The 17,289-nt window shown below is 44.6% G+C and overlaps 1 protein-coding gene across 3 annotated transcripts; it reads left to right on the top strand.

Annotated features, from left to right (window-relative positions):
• Positions 1–166: 166 nt before the first annotated feature.
• LOC131267224 (ATP-citrate synthase) lies at positions 167–15,662 on the top strand. Of its 3 annotated transcripts, none has more exons than XM_058270039.1 (10): positions 167–313; positions 6,486–6,700; positions 7,483–7,668; positions 7,788–7,978; positions 8,567–9,228; positions 9,290–9,478; positions 11,522–11,669; positions 11,751–13,089; positions 13,867–14,102; positions 14,196–15,662. In XM_058270039.1, exons 2-10 carry the CDS (start codon positions 6,545–6,547, stop codon positions 14,362–14,364), a joined length of 3,276 nt encoding a protein of 1,091 aa, XP_058126022.1. In that variant the 5' UTR covers positions 167–313; positions 6,486–6,544; the 3' UTR covers positions 14,365–15,662. The 3 variants fall into 3 exon arrangements, with proteins under 3 accessions (XP_058126022.1, XP_058126021.1, XP_058126020.1); XM_058270038.1 differs by having other exon boundaries at positions 11,462–11,669; XM_058270037.1 differs by having other exon boundaries at positions 11,459–11,669.
• The last annotated feature ends 1,627 nt before the right edge of the window (positions 15,663–17,289 follow it).

Genomic DNA, 17,289 nt, shown 5'->3' with positions numbered 1-17,289 from the left:
TCATCAACTTTCTCTCATAAACAATTTGGCAATCTGAGCCATTATTTCATCCTTACAGCTCTGTACAAGTAACCTTGGTCATAAGGTAAATATGTCACTAGAAGTGTCAGTCCAAACAGCGATCAATTTCAGTCGAGTTTTTATCTTCGTGTCAGCGAGACGCAGTATTTCGTCGGGAAATTTGCTCGCGGTCGGATTCCATAGTGTGTCAGCAATTTTGGACTCTGGATTCTCCAGCCATTGGAAACAATCTTCTGGAAACTCGGCGTGCGGCACATCGGCAAGAGCAAATCGAGGCGAACCATCACGGCATGTAAGAAATTCATTAAATAGAAAGTGCGTGTGGGGAATCGATTGCCTCACGCAAATTCGGTTGTGTGCGCAAATATGTTGAATGACGACGTGCGGAAGAAAAAGATAGACCACTTCTAGTTCCACCTTTTTTCCAGCATAAAAACATCAGACTCGCTTGTTCCAGGATGGATCTTAGTGGTATTGTAATAAAAATGTACCGACTGCAAACAGTGTCGCTAACAAAAATGCTAAGTTCCTCTGTGAACTTTCACCGTGCACGCGGCCCGTTCCAGGCCAATTCAACGTTGCGGTACGGATTTTCAGCAACAAGCATACTAACTCTGCTGTGCTGTTAATGCCACGCTGATCTGCAATGTCGATCGGGTTGCATAAATTATCGGCACGACCATACTCAACCCGGTGGCAATGCTCGAGCAAGTAGCGCCAGGATTAGTTTGTTCGCGTAGCGGCTACTACCGATAACATTTTTTCATTTTTTGTACTACTGTAGGTTGGATTGTTTATGTATTTTATCATTATTAAAGTCAGCACCTCCAAATAATTATCCCGTGATTTGGAAGCCATGTCAAACTGTTTGAGGTGCAGTACCATTAACAACAACGCTTGTTACATATCTACGATTGTAAACATAATTTGTACATGGAAATGGGATGGCGCAAGACGAGGTGGAGATTTCGACGCTCGGTCGGACAGTGTTGATGATTCATCGGTCAAACAATTTCTATCGGTTACGTGAAAAGCATTAGTGACCGGAGATGAGCACCTGGCAACGAGGAATATTATCGCAGATTGTCCAGATGCTAAGCTTCGAAAGCGAGTGAGACGGCGTCCTCCACTTATGATGACGTGCGCGACCATCAGCGGTCGATGGTGGTCTGTTTATGTTGCCTTCTTGCTTGCCCGTACACGTTTTGCGTTACCGGCGTGCAAAGGGCAAGCGAGACGGCGGGCGGATTGCAAAGATCGTACGAGATTTGTTAAGAGGTGGCATGATGTTTGCAACGATATTACAGTATTTTTCAGCCCAATTTGGTTCGTAAAATTAAATTTGCCGGCCTTACGGGTTGCATCCTATTCGATTTCGCGGAAAAGAACAATTCAATCCCAGCGGCATGTGTTTTGTTGATAAAAAATGTGTAGTGGCTACATTTCATTACTTTCTTAACAATTATGTTCATTGTAAAAGCTTTTTAACTTTAAGCACAGAAGTGAGTAATTCGTGACCTAAGTAATACGTTGACGTTATTGCAGAATCACCTGCTATACAAAAAAAGCCCAAGGCTGATGTTGCCGTGTGACCTTGACACAGCCTTATTTTGATTGTAAAGAACCCATCTTCAATGCCAAGGTTGTATTGCTTGTGGCATTTCCATTTGTATTTGAACCGCAATGGATTAAGAATGGATTCGTTTGATATTTTCTGGAAAACTTATTCATTGGCTGAAATAATTAATTGTTAAAGAAGCCGGATAAATTGATGCGTTTTAATTGCTTAAGTCCTAGATGCATTTTAATGGTTTCTCCTCGGGATAAGTTTTTTCCCATAGCCGCTTTCTTTGTCTCATTATGTAACGGAGCGGAGGCCAATGACGTCACAGGCTCCGTCTTGGATGGCGTTCAAGAGCCACTCTCTGTAACGATTTTCCAGGCTGTGTTGTGATTATTCTTAGTCGTGACATTTTTGTTCATCACAAAACTTCCATTGATTTTTGCACCACTGGCCAGTGTTCCGAGAGCATTTGTAATCTTCTCCATTGTCGGATGGTATCGTGCATCTAGACAAGATTTCGACCTCAGGAGAGCGACTTTATTTACCTATCCCCTTGAATGCAGATATCTTTACTGTCGGTCAGTTTCCTTGTAAATAAGCCATCCTGTGCTATGGTTGCGTCATGGTACTTTTTCTTTGGTTTACTGGTAAGTTTTTTTTTGCATCTTTCCGCTTTGCATGCTTATCTGTAAGTGATGCAAGACGAATCTAGAGGTCACAGGATAGAGTAGTAGATGTACGTAGGGCGATAGTTGCAATGCACACTGAAGCGTGTTATTTCAGATCGTATGTTTCCCGTAGCAACGGTTTAACTACAAAAATATATACGTCACACAGCCGCATTTGGCAACATGATGGGATAAGCGGTGCATGTCGGTCCTTTAAATCGTCTGGCCAACCTGAAATTTGTACTGTAAGTGTCATAAGTTAAGTGTGTAAATGTTAATTCCATATAACATCTCGGCTAGATGTACATTTCACTTAGATTTTGCAATATAATATGCGGGAAAAAGGTAAGGGTGCCATCTAGCTATGATAACAAAGGGTAACATCTAGCTAAAAAGCAACCTGAACCATCTCTAATCTTTAAATTACATGATTATCTCTATCATATCAATTTGGTAGAAGTATTTAACTGAAAGATGTATGTCTACTGTATTGTATACATTTTAATTATTGTGAAAACCTTCAGCTGCAAAAGTTGCAAATAAGGCCTAATGCTATGTAATGGATCCAGATTAGCACTGTGAGTGATTTTTTACAATAACTGTAAAATAAAAACTAGTTGTCCAAGAAACCTGTGATTGCGTGCAGCAGGTTGCCAAGGCTCGGTGGGTTACTTTCACTTCGGTTTCTTATATTTACTCGCTGCTGTTGCACGTGCCAGCTGGCTAAACTATGACCTTAAATTGGCTCCCCCTCAGGAAACGGCCAGAATCAATACGTTCCTGTTGTGATCAAGGACGGTTTATGCATATTATAGGCTGATTTATTGCAACCTGTGTACCACCAACAGGAGCGTGTGTGAGGTTCAAATGTTGCATTTGGCAAGTAACTTCCGATGCCGTGCGGTGCAACCCTCCAAACACTAGGTCAAATGCTGGTTGCATGCACGAGTCCAGCATCCGACTGTCCGCCCTTGACAGTGTGTCCCGACTCGCGGGTCATCGTGTCGTCGCTCCCGTTTCCCGCGTGTGTCAGCTGTGACCGGGTCAGCCCGCGAAAGGCGGATGTATTTGTGGCGAACATGACTACGTTCGCCAGCGCAGGCAAGCCAGCGAGCGGTTCTGTCGAGGTGAAACCGTGTCGAACGCTCTGACCGCACTCGCCTATCCCCTAACCCTCCGTAAGTTACGGCTGCATCAGCTGAGGAGATAAGACGTTACGGCGAAGGCACGGAAGAAAACGGAAGAAAAGTAAGAAAAGCAAGCAAACGCCTTCCACCCATACAGCACCGGAGCGATACTTCAGCACTATTCCAGCACCACCCCGACACGCCAGCAGGTGCTGATTCGAAGTCTCGCGATCCACCCGCGGCATCTCAGGCTGGACGTCTGCTTCAGTCGCTGTTGTGCCGTCGATCCGATCGGATCGTTTTACCGCCCTCTCGTTTCGCGAAGGTTTCATATTGCTGTCGGTTCCCTTCTCGCGGTCCGTTGTGCTTTCCGGTTACGTGTACCAGTAGTTTGGCAGGGCAAGCCGCGTGTGCTGTTGAATCGGTTACCGTCTCTCCTCATACGTCCGTGCATACGTAAGGTGAGCCCGCTTGCCCGCGCCTATCCAAAGTTGCTGTGCGCTGTTTTGTTGATGTATTCGTTCGAAACTCAATCGAATGGTAGTTTTTTATGCTTTCGGGAGGAGAAAGTTGCTGCGAACCCCGAAAAGCGTACCCCGTGCGAGGCGGAAGGGCCCATCGACCATTTGTCATTCTGTTCGTCCGTGTGTTACGGACCGCTGTGGGCTCCACTCTCGCAGTTGTGGGGCGAGTGGAGTGGGTATTTTATGTAACCGAACGGGATACCCGAAAACTGAAACCGGATCGGATCGATACCAATCCGGGCAAGCGTCCAAATTTCTCGCACGACACCTTGAGCTTATTCGATTGGCCACCCTACGGCCTTATCACACATTACCGTGCCAATTGTGTTTATCCGAATGGCGATCATTCATTCGATGCAGGCTTATATTGCAATAAACGCCTGCGCCTATCGCGAACTAATTTCAGCTCCAGTCTCTTCCGGGGCCGCCGTTGGACGTGTTCGATTATCTTTGCCGCCCCCCCCGTCCCGCGGTGACACGCGTTCGCTGGACAAATGTTTATGACACTCGAGTGTTCTGAGTGCCTCCTCTTCAGAGGTGCTGCCACAATGCAGCCAGCGGACGATCGAACCCGACACGTTGCACCACAACCCGGACGGGGGCAGATACGGTAGAGAATGTATATTAATTACGGTGCCGTCCGCGATCCGTTGTTGGCATGGCATCGGAAGGCGCAAACGGGAAGCGTAGAGCGATAACAGGTTAAGGTGTGCCGGAAGGCAACACACTTGTATGTGTGCGTGTATCAATGAGCTGCGGACCGTTTCTTGTTTTTTGCCAACCGTCACACACAAATATTAGAAAAAAGAACAAGAATCTACCACTTTAACAAACTTTTGGTGGAGCAAACTGTCTATTCTCAAGACCCAATTGAATTAAATTGACCAAAATAATCGTCGTATGATCCTCGTTCTGAGCGACGCAAAACCTTCCTTTTCCAACAAACTCACGCCGCCCATCACCGGAGTTCCGTTCGTCGATGATTCAAATGTTGTAATCTTTATCTTCCACGCACGCCTCGTGATTTCGCGTTCCGTAGAATTGGCGTGTGGTTGTCGTTGCTAGGCGCGTATCGCCCAAAAACGTCGGTCGGTCATTCAAACAACTTGCATAGGCGGCTGGCACAAGTCGCCAGACACCAACCGAGCAGCTCGTTACGCCGCCCGATCGGTCAGGCAACAACACACACACACAACTCTTCGGGACCGGACGATGGACACTTTTGGAAGAGTTTCCCATTGTTGTGTCATTAAGGTGAAAGTGACGCGGCGCTCCCCGGCGACGTCTCGGCACATTGAAGCCTCGCGTGCTGCGACGCGCCATTCCGCCTCAAAGAAGCGACAGTGTGGTTGCGATCCGTGACGCGGGGCACTACTGTTGTTGTTGTTTGTTTCCGCCACGAGGAATATTGGATTCCTAGACGAAAGCGGGGTAATGAGGGTTCCGAGCGTCTTCCTCACCGATGACGTAACCGATGTGCGGCACACGTAAACTGGCATGTGGACTAGCCCTAGGTCGCTACGCGCCACTCAGCCCGATTCCGATTTAGTCATTTTTATCATCCCAAAAGCTTTTCCGTTTTCCGAAGGCGCTCGAAACTCGCCCGCCCGATGAAGGCTGTCTGGCACGGGGACGGGTTTTGTAATGGATTCCGATGCGGTTAGGCAACGGTGTGGTTTCGGTTACATTTCGTTCGCCTAAATACATTTGAAAATGCAATATGCGTTTGAAAGTGGTGGCCGTCTTACGGTGGAGTTGCATGTGTATCGCCGTAAGAGATGGGAAGAAGTTTGGTCCATGGTTGTATTTTTTAAGACTATTTATCGTAGCAAATGAAATCAACTCACTGTCTGTAAATACAAAAGGCGTGGGTTCGAATCCCTATCGAGACCGGACCCTTCTCTGTACGAGAGGACTGACTATCCACGTACACCTTTGGGTAAAAAAGTCTCGTAAGCCTTTAACGGGCAGACATGACCAACAAGGTCGTTACGCCAATAAGAAATGCAGAAGACCCAGTAGGAGAAAACAAGGAGAAGTGTTTAAAAGATCAACAAAACTGTACAAATCAACACATATTTTTCATACTCGAGGTACTAAGCGAGCATCTGATAAGAAAAAAGCAAAAATACTTGTACCATATCAGAGTACCAAAATGAGTACCACATGTGTTTTTAAATCTGGACGTATGCTACTTATATTTGATGAAACCAGATCTGGAAACTATTTGGAAATATACATATTCAGTTACTGCATTATGATTGAACAGTTTAGCTTTCAATCTGTATAATTATTATAGACCATTCTTTGGTGAATTTTGAATTGCAAGTTCAAAGAATTTTATGAGGAAAACGTGGTTTGTGATGAGTGAAACCAATTAAGTCACATCTATTAAACATAATTTGCAGTTGCTCAATAAATTGTACAATTGTAGTTTTAACGTCTAAAATTTAATTTTCTTTATGTCGAGCTCGATATGCGTCGTCGATGATACTCGTTGAAATATATAAATTTGATTTGTTTCAATAATTCCTAACAAATGTCAATTTTGCAACAATCCTCTTTTTCTCCATTTTAACAGTGTTCCTGACAACCTAATAATAAAAGGGCCATCCCCAAAACACCACAACCGGCAACAAGATGTCCGCCAAAGCGATACGCGAAGCCACCGGTAAAGATATCATCAACCGCCTGCTCGAGGGCGACCATGGAACGGCCAAGTGCCGGTTCGCGACCGTTACCGAAACGACACAGTGGCAGCAGTTGGTGCAGGACAATCCTTGGCTGGAGACCTCGGTAAGTGTTCAGTTTTTGCGCAATTTGATTGGGTTGGTATAACTTTAAAAAAAAAAAAAGCTTCCCAAGACCTCGCATTAGGTGCCTGGGCCGTGGACCGATCATCTAATCTTGTTTGTCCGGATACATTAGAACTTGTCTGCTTATGCAGATGATTATTCCCAGTGAGCAGCAACGGGAATATGCACGGAAACGATCGAGAATGATCTTTTGCTAGAGCTTTTTGTGATAATAAATATCATCATCATTGCCATTTTTTGTTGTTGTCCTTTCCGTGTGTCAATTATTGACCCTGTGAAGCGCGTTCTACCGCCACGAGGAGTGCAAAAAAAAAACGGTAGCTTTTTTCTCCACTATTTCGTCTGGTTCATCATCGTTTTACGTAAAACGCTCATCCGTCACAGACGTACAAAACTGCGCGTGGTGACGTAAAAAAGCACCGAATGGATTGACCGATCGCGTCGAAGTGTTTGCGTTTGCCTGCCGTGCGAGAAACCACGTAAACGTGTGTCTTAAAGATGGTGGAAGCCAGGGAGCGGCCGTATGATCATACGATCGATCGTTGATTGTTGATCGTGTATGATTTTATATGATATGACAAAGTGCAAATCTCCTTCAAAATATGTCTATTCCAGCCTCTTTGGAACACGGAAAGCCATTATTACCCCAAGCTTATTAGAGGAATAATATTCAAATCAAAATCAAATTTAAATTCTTAGTCTCGTTGATGTAAGCAATCCTATTGTAGACATTTATTTTGCATCTTTCTTTCTCACTCGCAGCCTCTCGTTGTTAAGCCGGACCAGCTGATCAAGCGCCGTGGAAAACTCGGACTGATCGCAGTGAACAAAAACCTGACCCAGGTGAAAGCATGGATCGCCGAGCGCATGGGCAAGGATCAGAAGATTGGCAATGCCAACGGAAAGCTACGAAACTTTATCATCGAACCGTTCGTGCCACACAAAGATGTAAGTAATGTTTATCAATTTGCTCAGAAACAACACGCCGCCCATTGATTACGACGCCAACGGAACACTTTAATTTACATATTATGCATTCATCATCATCATCATTATCTGCATTGCAGAACGAGGAAGCGTACGTGTGCATCTACTCACACCGGACGGCAGACACTATACTGTTTTACCACCAGGGTGGTGTCGATATTGGCGATGTCGATTCGAAGGCGCTCAAGTTGGACGTACCTGTTGGAAAAGATGTCAGTCTGGAAGACATACAAAATGTTTTGCTAACCGAAATCTCCTCCGCTAAAAAGCAGTAAGTACATTTACAACAAAGTGGTAGTGATGTGCGCACTGAGTAAGAATGTGAGAGTGAGTAAGAATCTTACTATTGGATTGATTGATTAAAATCCTCGCGGATGGATTGATTTGAATCCGGAACAGCGATTAAAATCTCAAAAGAGTGAATGAGTGAGTGAAATAGTTACTAGCCGCCACAGAAATCCAAATTTCAATCCATAACAAGCAATCGAATCCTAATCAGGGAATCGAATTTCAACCAAGGATTCGAATCTCGAACAGGGTCTCGAATCCCTTAAGAGTAAATAAACTAGAGGGAAAGTGTGTTCATGATTTTTTTACATACGATTTCCAATCCCTATTAACGGTTCGATTCCGTATTTCAGATTTCGGAAATCTCTGTGACGACTAATAACTCTTTTACTCACTCTTGAAACACGAACCGAAACTCTTTTGCTCTTTCATTTACGCTTTTTAGAATCGAATTCCTGTTATAGAATCTCTCTGAAAAGATTTACTGTTGATATCGTAGCATAGATCGTAGCTTGGTGGTTTAATGGTTTGCATTTGGTTTGGTTTACTAAATTCTTTTGTTTTTTTTTAGGAGGGTGGCCAACTTTGTGTTTAATCTGTATCGATTGTATGTGGATTTACACTTCACCTACCTGGAGATCAACCCGCTGGTCGTCACGAGCGATTCCATCTACATTCTCGATCTGGCCGCCAAGCTGGACGCGACGGCCGACTTCATTTGCCGCCCAAAGTGGGGTGAAATCGATTATCCACCACCGTTCGGGCGTGATGCATTCCCGGAGGAGGCGTACATTGCTGATCTGGACGCCAAGAGTGGTGCCTCACTGAAGTTGACCATCCTGAACCGTAATGGACGCATTTGGACGATGGTGGCGGGTGGTGGAGCTAGTGTGATCTACTCCGATACGATCTGCGATCTGGACGGAGCGAACGAGCTGGCCAACTATGGCGAGTACAGTGGCGCACCGTCCGAACAGCAGACGTACGAGTATGCGAAAACGATCCTAGGTTTGATGACCAGCAGCCCGAAGCATCCGGATGGGAAGGTGCTTATCACCGGAGGTGGTATCGCTAACTTCACCAATGTGGCCGCCACGTTCAGCGGCATCATTACGGCGCTACGCGAGTACCAGCAGAAGCTGATCGACCACAGTGTGTCTATCTTTGTACGCCGCGCTGGCCCGAACTATCAGGAGGGTTTGCGCAAGATGCGTGAGATTGGTAGCAGTCTAGGTAAGTAGCCGGAATAAGTGGACCAAACTGCTTCTCTAACCGACTTTTCGTCCTTTTGCAGGCATTCCACTATACGTGTTTGGTCCGGAAACCCACATGACGGCCATCTGCGGCATGGCTTTGGGCAAGAAACCGATCCCGAAGAGCTGCAACGTACACTTTGCCACGGCAAACTTCCTGCTGCCTGGTGGCCAGCAGGCGGCCGAATCGTCCAAGAAGTCATCCACTGGCAGCCAGGATGCCGTCAACGGTAAGCAAAATACTGCCTTGGCTTGGACTCAAAAGTGTTTCAGACACCACCCTTCCCCCAATTGCCATCTCGTGATTTTCTCGTTAGTTAACTTTTTGCTCCCTCGCTTTTCATCGGAGAATCCTCTTACACTTTCATTTCCTTTCCGGTTTGTAATGGTTTGGTTAATTTTGGCGTGCATCATTTCTGTTAGCTGTTGTTGCTCCATCTCATGCCCAATATCCTCCTGATGAACGATCCGTTTGTGAGATCCACACACAAATTGACAGTTCTTCGACCGGCGGTCATGCATCAGTTACGATGGTACAGAGCACCCCGGATGCTCCCCACGCTACCACACGTAGTCGGATGTTGGGATTTTCGAAATTATTGTTCAAAATATTGCTCCGCTCAGCGTATGAACCCACAGCCTATGGGGCAGACGAAACAAACAATGATGAAAATGACATAGGTGAGCACCATTAAAATGTCTAAGGTGCACCCGTTTTACTCGTGATTGAAGCAAATGCACTCGATGGTGATGGTGACTCGCTTTTGCCGGAGATTATTATACAGCTTTTGAATTTATACTCTTTACATGCTGGCCAAACTAATTACCAGCATCGGTGTTTGATATGTGCATTTTTAACCCATAACGTAGTATTTTGTAGCATTATGGGTAGGCTTATTCACAGCTTGGGACGATTTGAGTTGTTGGTATTTGTTCTTGCTTTGTAAAGAACGAGTGCGCCGTGCTCTTAGTCCTACAGTCGGTACAATGACATTTTCATTCATCGATAGATAATAGAAAAGAACTATACTAAACTTTTCGTGGACATTGTCAGATTGTTGCGAAAAGCTGTGTTCCGAGCCTGTTACTAGGGACCTCTGCAGCGAGTATAGGGATGTATAATAATGTTAAACAAAGAAATGCATTATTTCTTAGGCATTTAGATTGTTTACATTGCTAGCTTAGCTTGTTTCCTGTTCTGTTATTGTTCGTTACAATGTAATAAAAATTTAGTATTATGTTCTACAGGGTGCTTGACGAATTTTTGCAATAAATTTGAACAAATTGCTTGCTCATTTTTGCGTGACAATATACAGAAAAATGTGTCTGCACTGGAAAGGTTATTGTGTTAGTTATCAGAAAAAAATACACCGGAATTACTAAACGTAGCGATAGCGTACTAAAATAGCCACTGTCATTTTATTGTGCTCCGGAGCAAGTATTTTATTGAGTCGCTAAAAGGGGTTTTCAATGGATAGAGCAAGCTTATTCATGTTGAGTGTAACTTTACGTTACACAATAAACCTTTTCAGTGCTGTTAAATTTATCTGAATATCGGTAATTGCTTATATGACAAATAATTCGTTTAAATTTAACACAAAATTTTGGTACGCACCGTCTACAAGTTTAGTCATATTTAAATTTGTTTTATATAAGAATACTGTAAGGTAAAACCAACTCAAATCTCTACCGCCGAGTCTAGCATCTTCTGAAAAAACATTTTTAGATAGATTTTTTCATAATTTCTTTTCATTGAACGATGTTTTATCAACCATGCTCCAAATATGTTTCATAATGATTGGACATCTTTTCCAAATACGTTCAGCATTTGACTAGAAAACCCATGCTATTTTTTCACAATTCTATTGCATTTCATAAACCTACTATCGATTTACTGAAACAACGACACATTACATTCTGCCATACTTTATTCCTTGTTTTTTTCTTTTCATTTTCTTCCTGCACGCCTTCATGTGTTTCGTGTGTGCGTGTGTGTGTGTATCTGTTAAATGATTTGCATTCTCCTTGCTTGCATTTGATCGCCATCCCAACAACAACACACCACAAACACCACACAACCACCACCACCACCACCATGCCCGTTTCCGCTCACTGTTTCATGTCCATCCCATGGGGTCCACGGTTCCGGGACATCCGTGCCACACACTACGTGCGCGCCCCTTTCTTACTGCGCATCCTTCATCATGTAGCAGCTAGTGGTAGTGGTGGCGTTAGTAAGAAACTTACCTCACCCGTCGCTACTTCCCCGGTAGGCGGAGCTGGTGGAGCGGTGCGCTTCTCGCAGACCGGCATGGGATCGGAAGAGTATCGTCAGATGTTTACCAACCGGACGAAGGCACTCGTTTGGGGCATGCAGACCCGTGCCGTGCAATCGATGCTGGATTTCGACTTTATCTGTCGGTAAGTGAAGAGCGTCGTGTTGCGCCAGGGTATGTGTGTGGTAGTAACCGTGTTGTTGTGTTTTTTTGTTTGCTTACACAGCCGAGACGAGCCGTCGGTGGTGGCCATGGTGTACCCGTTCACCGGCTACCATAAGCAGAAGTTCTACTGGGGCCACAAGGAAGTGCTGATCCCGGTGTACTCGAAGATGTCGGAAGCCATCAACAAGCACAAGGAGGCGGACGTGCTGGTGAACTTTGCCTCGCTGCGATCGGCCTACGATAGCTCGATGGAGGTGCTGGACTACCCGCAGATCCGCACGATTGCGATCATCGCCGAGGGAATCCCGGAGAATCTGACGCGCAAACTGAACATGGCCGCCAAGGAGCGCAAGGTGTCGATCATCGGACCGGCGACGGTCGGTGGGGTGAAGCCGGGCTGCTTCAAGATCGGAAACACGGGCGGCATGCTCGACAACATCATACATTCCAAGCTGTACCGGGCGGGCAGCGTGGCGTACGTGTCGCGCTCGGGTGGCATGTCGAACGAGTTGAACAACATCGTCTCGCTGACGACGGACGGCGTGTACGAGGGCGTGGCTATCGGTGGTGACCGCTACCCGGGCACCACGTTCATGGATCACATTCTGCGCTATCAGGCCGATCCGGCCGCCAAGATGATTGTGCTGCTGGGTGAGGTCGGTGGTGTCGAGGAGTACGAAGTGTGCGAAGCATTGAAGGATGGCCGTATCACGAAGCCACTGATTGCCTGGTGCATCGGCACTTGCGCCGGCATGTTCACGTCCGAGGTGCAGTTCGGCCACGCCGGTTCTTGCGCCAACTCGGACCGCGAGACGGCATCCGCCAAGAACGCGAGCCTGGCCGAGGCGGGCGCACACGTGCCGGACTCGTTCGATACGCTCGGCGATCTGATTGGCTCCGTGTACGAGAACATGGTCAAGGAGGGCCACATTGTGCCGGCGGAAGAGGTTCCGGCACCGACCGTACCGATGGACTACTCGTGGGCTCGCGAGCTGGGCCTGATTCGCAAGCCGGCCTCCTTCATGACGTCGATCTGCGACGAGCGAGGCCAGGAGCTGCTGTACGCTGGCATGCCGATCAGCGACGTGCTGCAGAAGAACGTCGGCATCGGGGGTGTCGTGTCGCTGCTCTGGTTCCAGCGCTGCCTGCCACCGTACGTTTGCAAGTTCTTCGAGATGTGTCTGATGGTCACGGCCGACCACGGACCGGCCGTATCCGGCGCGCACAATACCATCGTGTGCGCCCGTGCCGGAAAGGATCTGGTGTCGTCGGTGGTGAGCGGTCTGCTCACGATTGGTGACCGGTTCGGCGGTGCACTCGACGGTGCGGCGAAGCAGTTTTCCGAAGCGTACGACTCCAATCTTCACCCGATGGAGTTCGTCAACTCCATGCGCAAGAAGGTCAGTCTACGGGTTGTATTTTCAATGGATTCTTTTTCTGCTTTATAGTTGATTTAGATATACAACTTCTCCTATAGAAAAATTACAAATCTATTATGAAAAATGTATAACAAGGTTGCAAAAAATATGTTTTGGGATAAGGTAGAACAATCAAGTGGGCATTTCATAGTTTTGTTGAATTTATCGACGATTGTGATTGTTTTTAACCAAAACTAATTTTAGAACATAAAAAAAGTCGATTTTTCCATTGGACATCTTCTCAGTGTAGTGTAAAAATGCAATGTAGGCAGTCAAGTGACTTAACGCGATATTTGAAAAAACTATGTCCTATACAGCATATTATTGCTCGTGAGTATTGATTTTAGCGCTTTCTTTTCATCCGATTGATATGTATCATAGCTTTTTGAGCCTTGCAATTTACTTTTAAACGACCGAAACTACTTACTCAAAAACGAGCAAAGTGGAGAGCTGAAGTTTTCAGGACTTATTGTTTACAAATTGATTGTTATGTAGTTCCCAGATACATTTTTAGGCTTTTCAATGCATTATCAATCTGACTATCTGAGTATCATTTAACTTTGTTATCATTAACATACCCACACTTCAATTTTTCCCTAAATGCTCGCCTTCTGTCATACCGTAAAACTTCATATTTTTAATGAACGTGATGTACAAAAATAATAATTCCTTAATCAAAATTATTTTGATCTTTGGAAAGAGATGTTAACATATTGTTTCCGTTTTCCAATTTTTTCTATTGCTCCATTGCTACTCCAGGGACAACTGATCATGGGCATCGGTCATCGAGTGAAATCCATCAACAATCCGGATGTGCGGGTGAAAATAATCAAGGAGTTTGTTATGCAAAACTTCCCGGCCTATCCGCTGCTGGAGTACGCGCTGGAGGTTGAGAAGATCACCACCAGCAAGAAACCGAACCTCATCCTGAACGTCGATGGTGTCATTGCGACCTGCTTCGTAGATATGCTACGGAACTGTGGCTCATTCACGAGGTACGTACCAGATCCATTTCGCTACAAATGGAGTTTAAGAATAGTAATAATCCCCGAATAAACCTGAATTGTGTTGGTTTGAATGTTTTACAGTGATGAAGCCCAGGAATACATCAACATCGGTGCAATCAACTCACTGTTTGTGCTTGGTCGCAGCATTGGCTTCATCGGCCACTACATGGACCAGAAGCGGCTCAAGCAGGGTCTCTACCGTCACCCGTGGGATGACATCTCGTACGTACTACCTGAGCAGTACAACTAAACAGTCCTGCCACTCACCGCCACTCTGCAACGGAGGGGCGAACCGGGCGGAGTGGACGACAACACGTATATGCACAACCGCGCGACCCAGCAAAGCAATCGTTTGATGAGCGTTAGGGTGAGAGTAGAATTAGGAGAAATTGTGACGGCAAAAAAGAAGAATATTTGGCCGTAAGGAACCGGTGCCCCCGGATTCTGCTGATTCAAAGGACGGTCCGTCAGCAAAGCGACGAACAACGCCGTAGTGATTGCGCGAAGGGGATAGCAAAACACTAACGTAACGTGAGAAGGCACACGTTTGGGACGACTACTATTTTCTTTCCATATTTCCCTTTCCCCTATTATATTGGTAACTAATCATACATGAATCTCCTTCTCTACCATCGGCGAAAAAAAGAAGAGCTTTCATTCTCGCAGATCCAATGTGTCGTTGGTTTCCGATGTATGTACACTTGTTGATGTATAAATTTTAACAATTCAACAACAATGCATTTAAAGAAGGTTCTGTGTAGCTCAATGGCTCAATGTTATTGTGTGCAGAATGCTGCTGATCAATGATCGCGATTCAATTTTTCCTCTATCTTTCGCTTTGTGATGAAAATGAACAATAAGGAAACCTAAATTCCTTCCGGCAACGAGCAAGAGAACAGTAAATTATAGAAAAGAAAAGGAAAGAGTTTGGAATGAAAACAAAAAAACACAAACATACATACGCAAACACTCGACGCAGCGTCGATATACATTGCGATCACATTTAGATCATACAAAACTTTGTGTAGCGTTACGATAAGAGAGAAAAACAAAACCCTAGGTGACAGTGTGGAGTGGGAAAAATTCATCAGACATTTAATTTATTTAATACCCTCTTCTATACACGTTTCGACTTCTATTTTCAATCGAACGAGACCGCGTTTTGTGGCGAGCGAACGAGCAGCATGGGATGGATCATGTTTACCGGGAGCATATTAGCATTATGACTTATACGAACGAAACATCTGAAAGCGTGCGAGACGACGAGGAAAACGGTGACGCTATATTCCATGAATATCAGAAAATATCGCTTCAAGGGCGGTTTCACTTGATCAAACGCGGAGCATTATACGTACCTATGTGTAGGCAAAAATTGAAGGACGGTGTGCACCTTATCATTTCTGATTCAGTTTATTTTAATTTGAAATTCCTTTTTTATTCAAAGTTTCATTGCGGTTTTTGTTGCTATAACTATAAGTTTATGTGGATATGTTTCTTCTATGTTACTTGAATGGAAAGGAGAGATACAGCATTTGTAGAGCGAAAGTATGACTATGGTGTTTTATTATTTTTCCATTATGCATCCTTCATATCGTGTGATTTTTGTTGTCTTCCGTTGTACTGTTTGCGAGTTTTGATATTAGTACACACTTCCTCATATTTTAATTTATGTTATTTCGTGAAGTATGCAGGATTATAAAACAACTGATAGTTTGAATGAACTAATCGCACCGAAAATATACTAACGATGAAACTGTGTGTCTGTGTGTTTGCTCTCGAACCCGGAGGGCTCTGCTAGCTAAACACTGCACTTGTAACTGAAGCCCGTAATTGTTGGTAGTGTCGATGGCAGTATGATAACAAGCAAGCCATCATTACTAATGGACCGCACTGCACTCGTAGCTGGCACTGATAAAACTAATCGCTGTTTTCGAAGAAGTGTACTCTCGGTACTGAAAGTCTGAATCTTGTACCTTGACCGACCCCGGTGGTGGTGGCTCATGGCGTCCACCGGTAATTGTTGTTGTTATTGTACTATTGTTTGGTCTTTGAGCAAGATAGGTATGACAAGAGCAATGCGCTGCAGCATCTGCAACTACGCCGGCGCAACCTTTTAGCTACAGAGCTAAAGGATATTTGTATGAGAACGGTGGAAAAGCAAAACAAAAGGTATTCTTGGGCACTGAAACAAAAACAAACGCACTGCACTGCACTGTTCATTCTGCGCAAAGCTTATGCGCTCTGGCGGAATATGCACCAATATTTCAGCTTGACTGATAGCGGATGGTAGAAATAAAAAAAAAACTATTAAAAAAACATTTTTTTCTATCATATTGCGTTTGAAGTAGTAAAGTAGATTGAAGCATCCAAATGGAAATGGAAATGAGCATGCAGCAGAAAGAACATATGTGTCAACATAGCAGAATCTCTCGTCCATCGCATCCCCCATAGCGTAAAACCCATTGACTTAATAGCCAGCAGGTAACACAGTAAAATTTCATGGTTACGGTTAAGTAATGTAGTTACATTATTAAATCCGAAATAATTGGTTAGTATTCCATGCTTGCACTTGCAACGGCTCAACCTGTTCAAATTGTTTAAAGCGACATCTATAAGTCAATCAACGTACTAGAAGTAACGTTGCTAACGGGCAATCCATTTTCAGTGCCCCATGCTCAACATAAGCATTATTTTCGTCGAATTATTATGTTATACAGAAAATGAGTCGAGCATACGTACACATATGAATAATTATATAAATGTTGACTAATTTTTTGGGGTTGTTTATGAGACCAGATAAATAATCATTAATGTAAAGAGTTGAGTAGTTATTCCTGGAACTTTGACTATACAACTTTTTTGTAGAATTTCAATTATGACGAAAGTTTTTAGTGTTGGAATCAAGACCGTCTGCGCATTTCCTATGAGGCTTGCTAGGCTTTTCCCCTTTGTGTGTAGTGAATAGAGAGTCCTCTCGCACTCGGGCCAGTCTCGTTTGGCCGCCTAGCGCTTCTGTTCGAATTTTCTTAAAACTTTGAATTAACTGAGCTAAATGTGTTGTCTGAATCTCATTTACATTCTCCCTTCATTTATTCATTTATCCCTTTAAAAACTAGAAAATATATTACAATCGTTGCTCTCGATGCTTTGATGCATACTTGTGATTGTCACACAT

The sequence above is a fragment of the Anopheles coustani genome, chromosome 2, assembly GCF_943734705.1.
Source record: "Anopheles coustani chromosome 2, idAnoCousDA_361_x.2, whole genome shotgun sequence".
Classification (NCBI taxonomy): Eukaryota; Metazoa; Arthropoda; class Insecta; order Diptera; family Culicidae; genus Anopheles; species Anopheles coustani.
This window is presented reverse-complemented; position numbering and strand designations above follow the sequence as displayed.

Coding starts and splice junctions, on each gene's coding strand:
- LOC131267224 (XM_058270037.1), top strand. CDS start 6,545: ATGTCCGCCAAAGCGATACGCGAAGCCACCGGTAAAGATATCATCAAC. Junction 9,479..11,458: donor CAGCCAGGATGCCGTCAACG/GTAAGCAAAATA, acceptor TTCATCATGTAG/CAGCTAGTGGTAGTGGTGGC. Junction 14,103..14,195: donor AACTGTGGCTCATTCACGAG/GTACGTACCAGA, acceptor AATGTTTTACAG/TGATGAAGCCCAGGAATACA.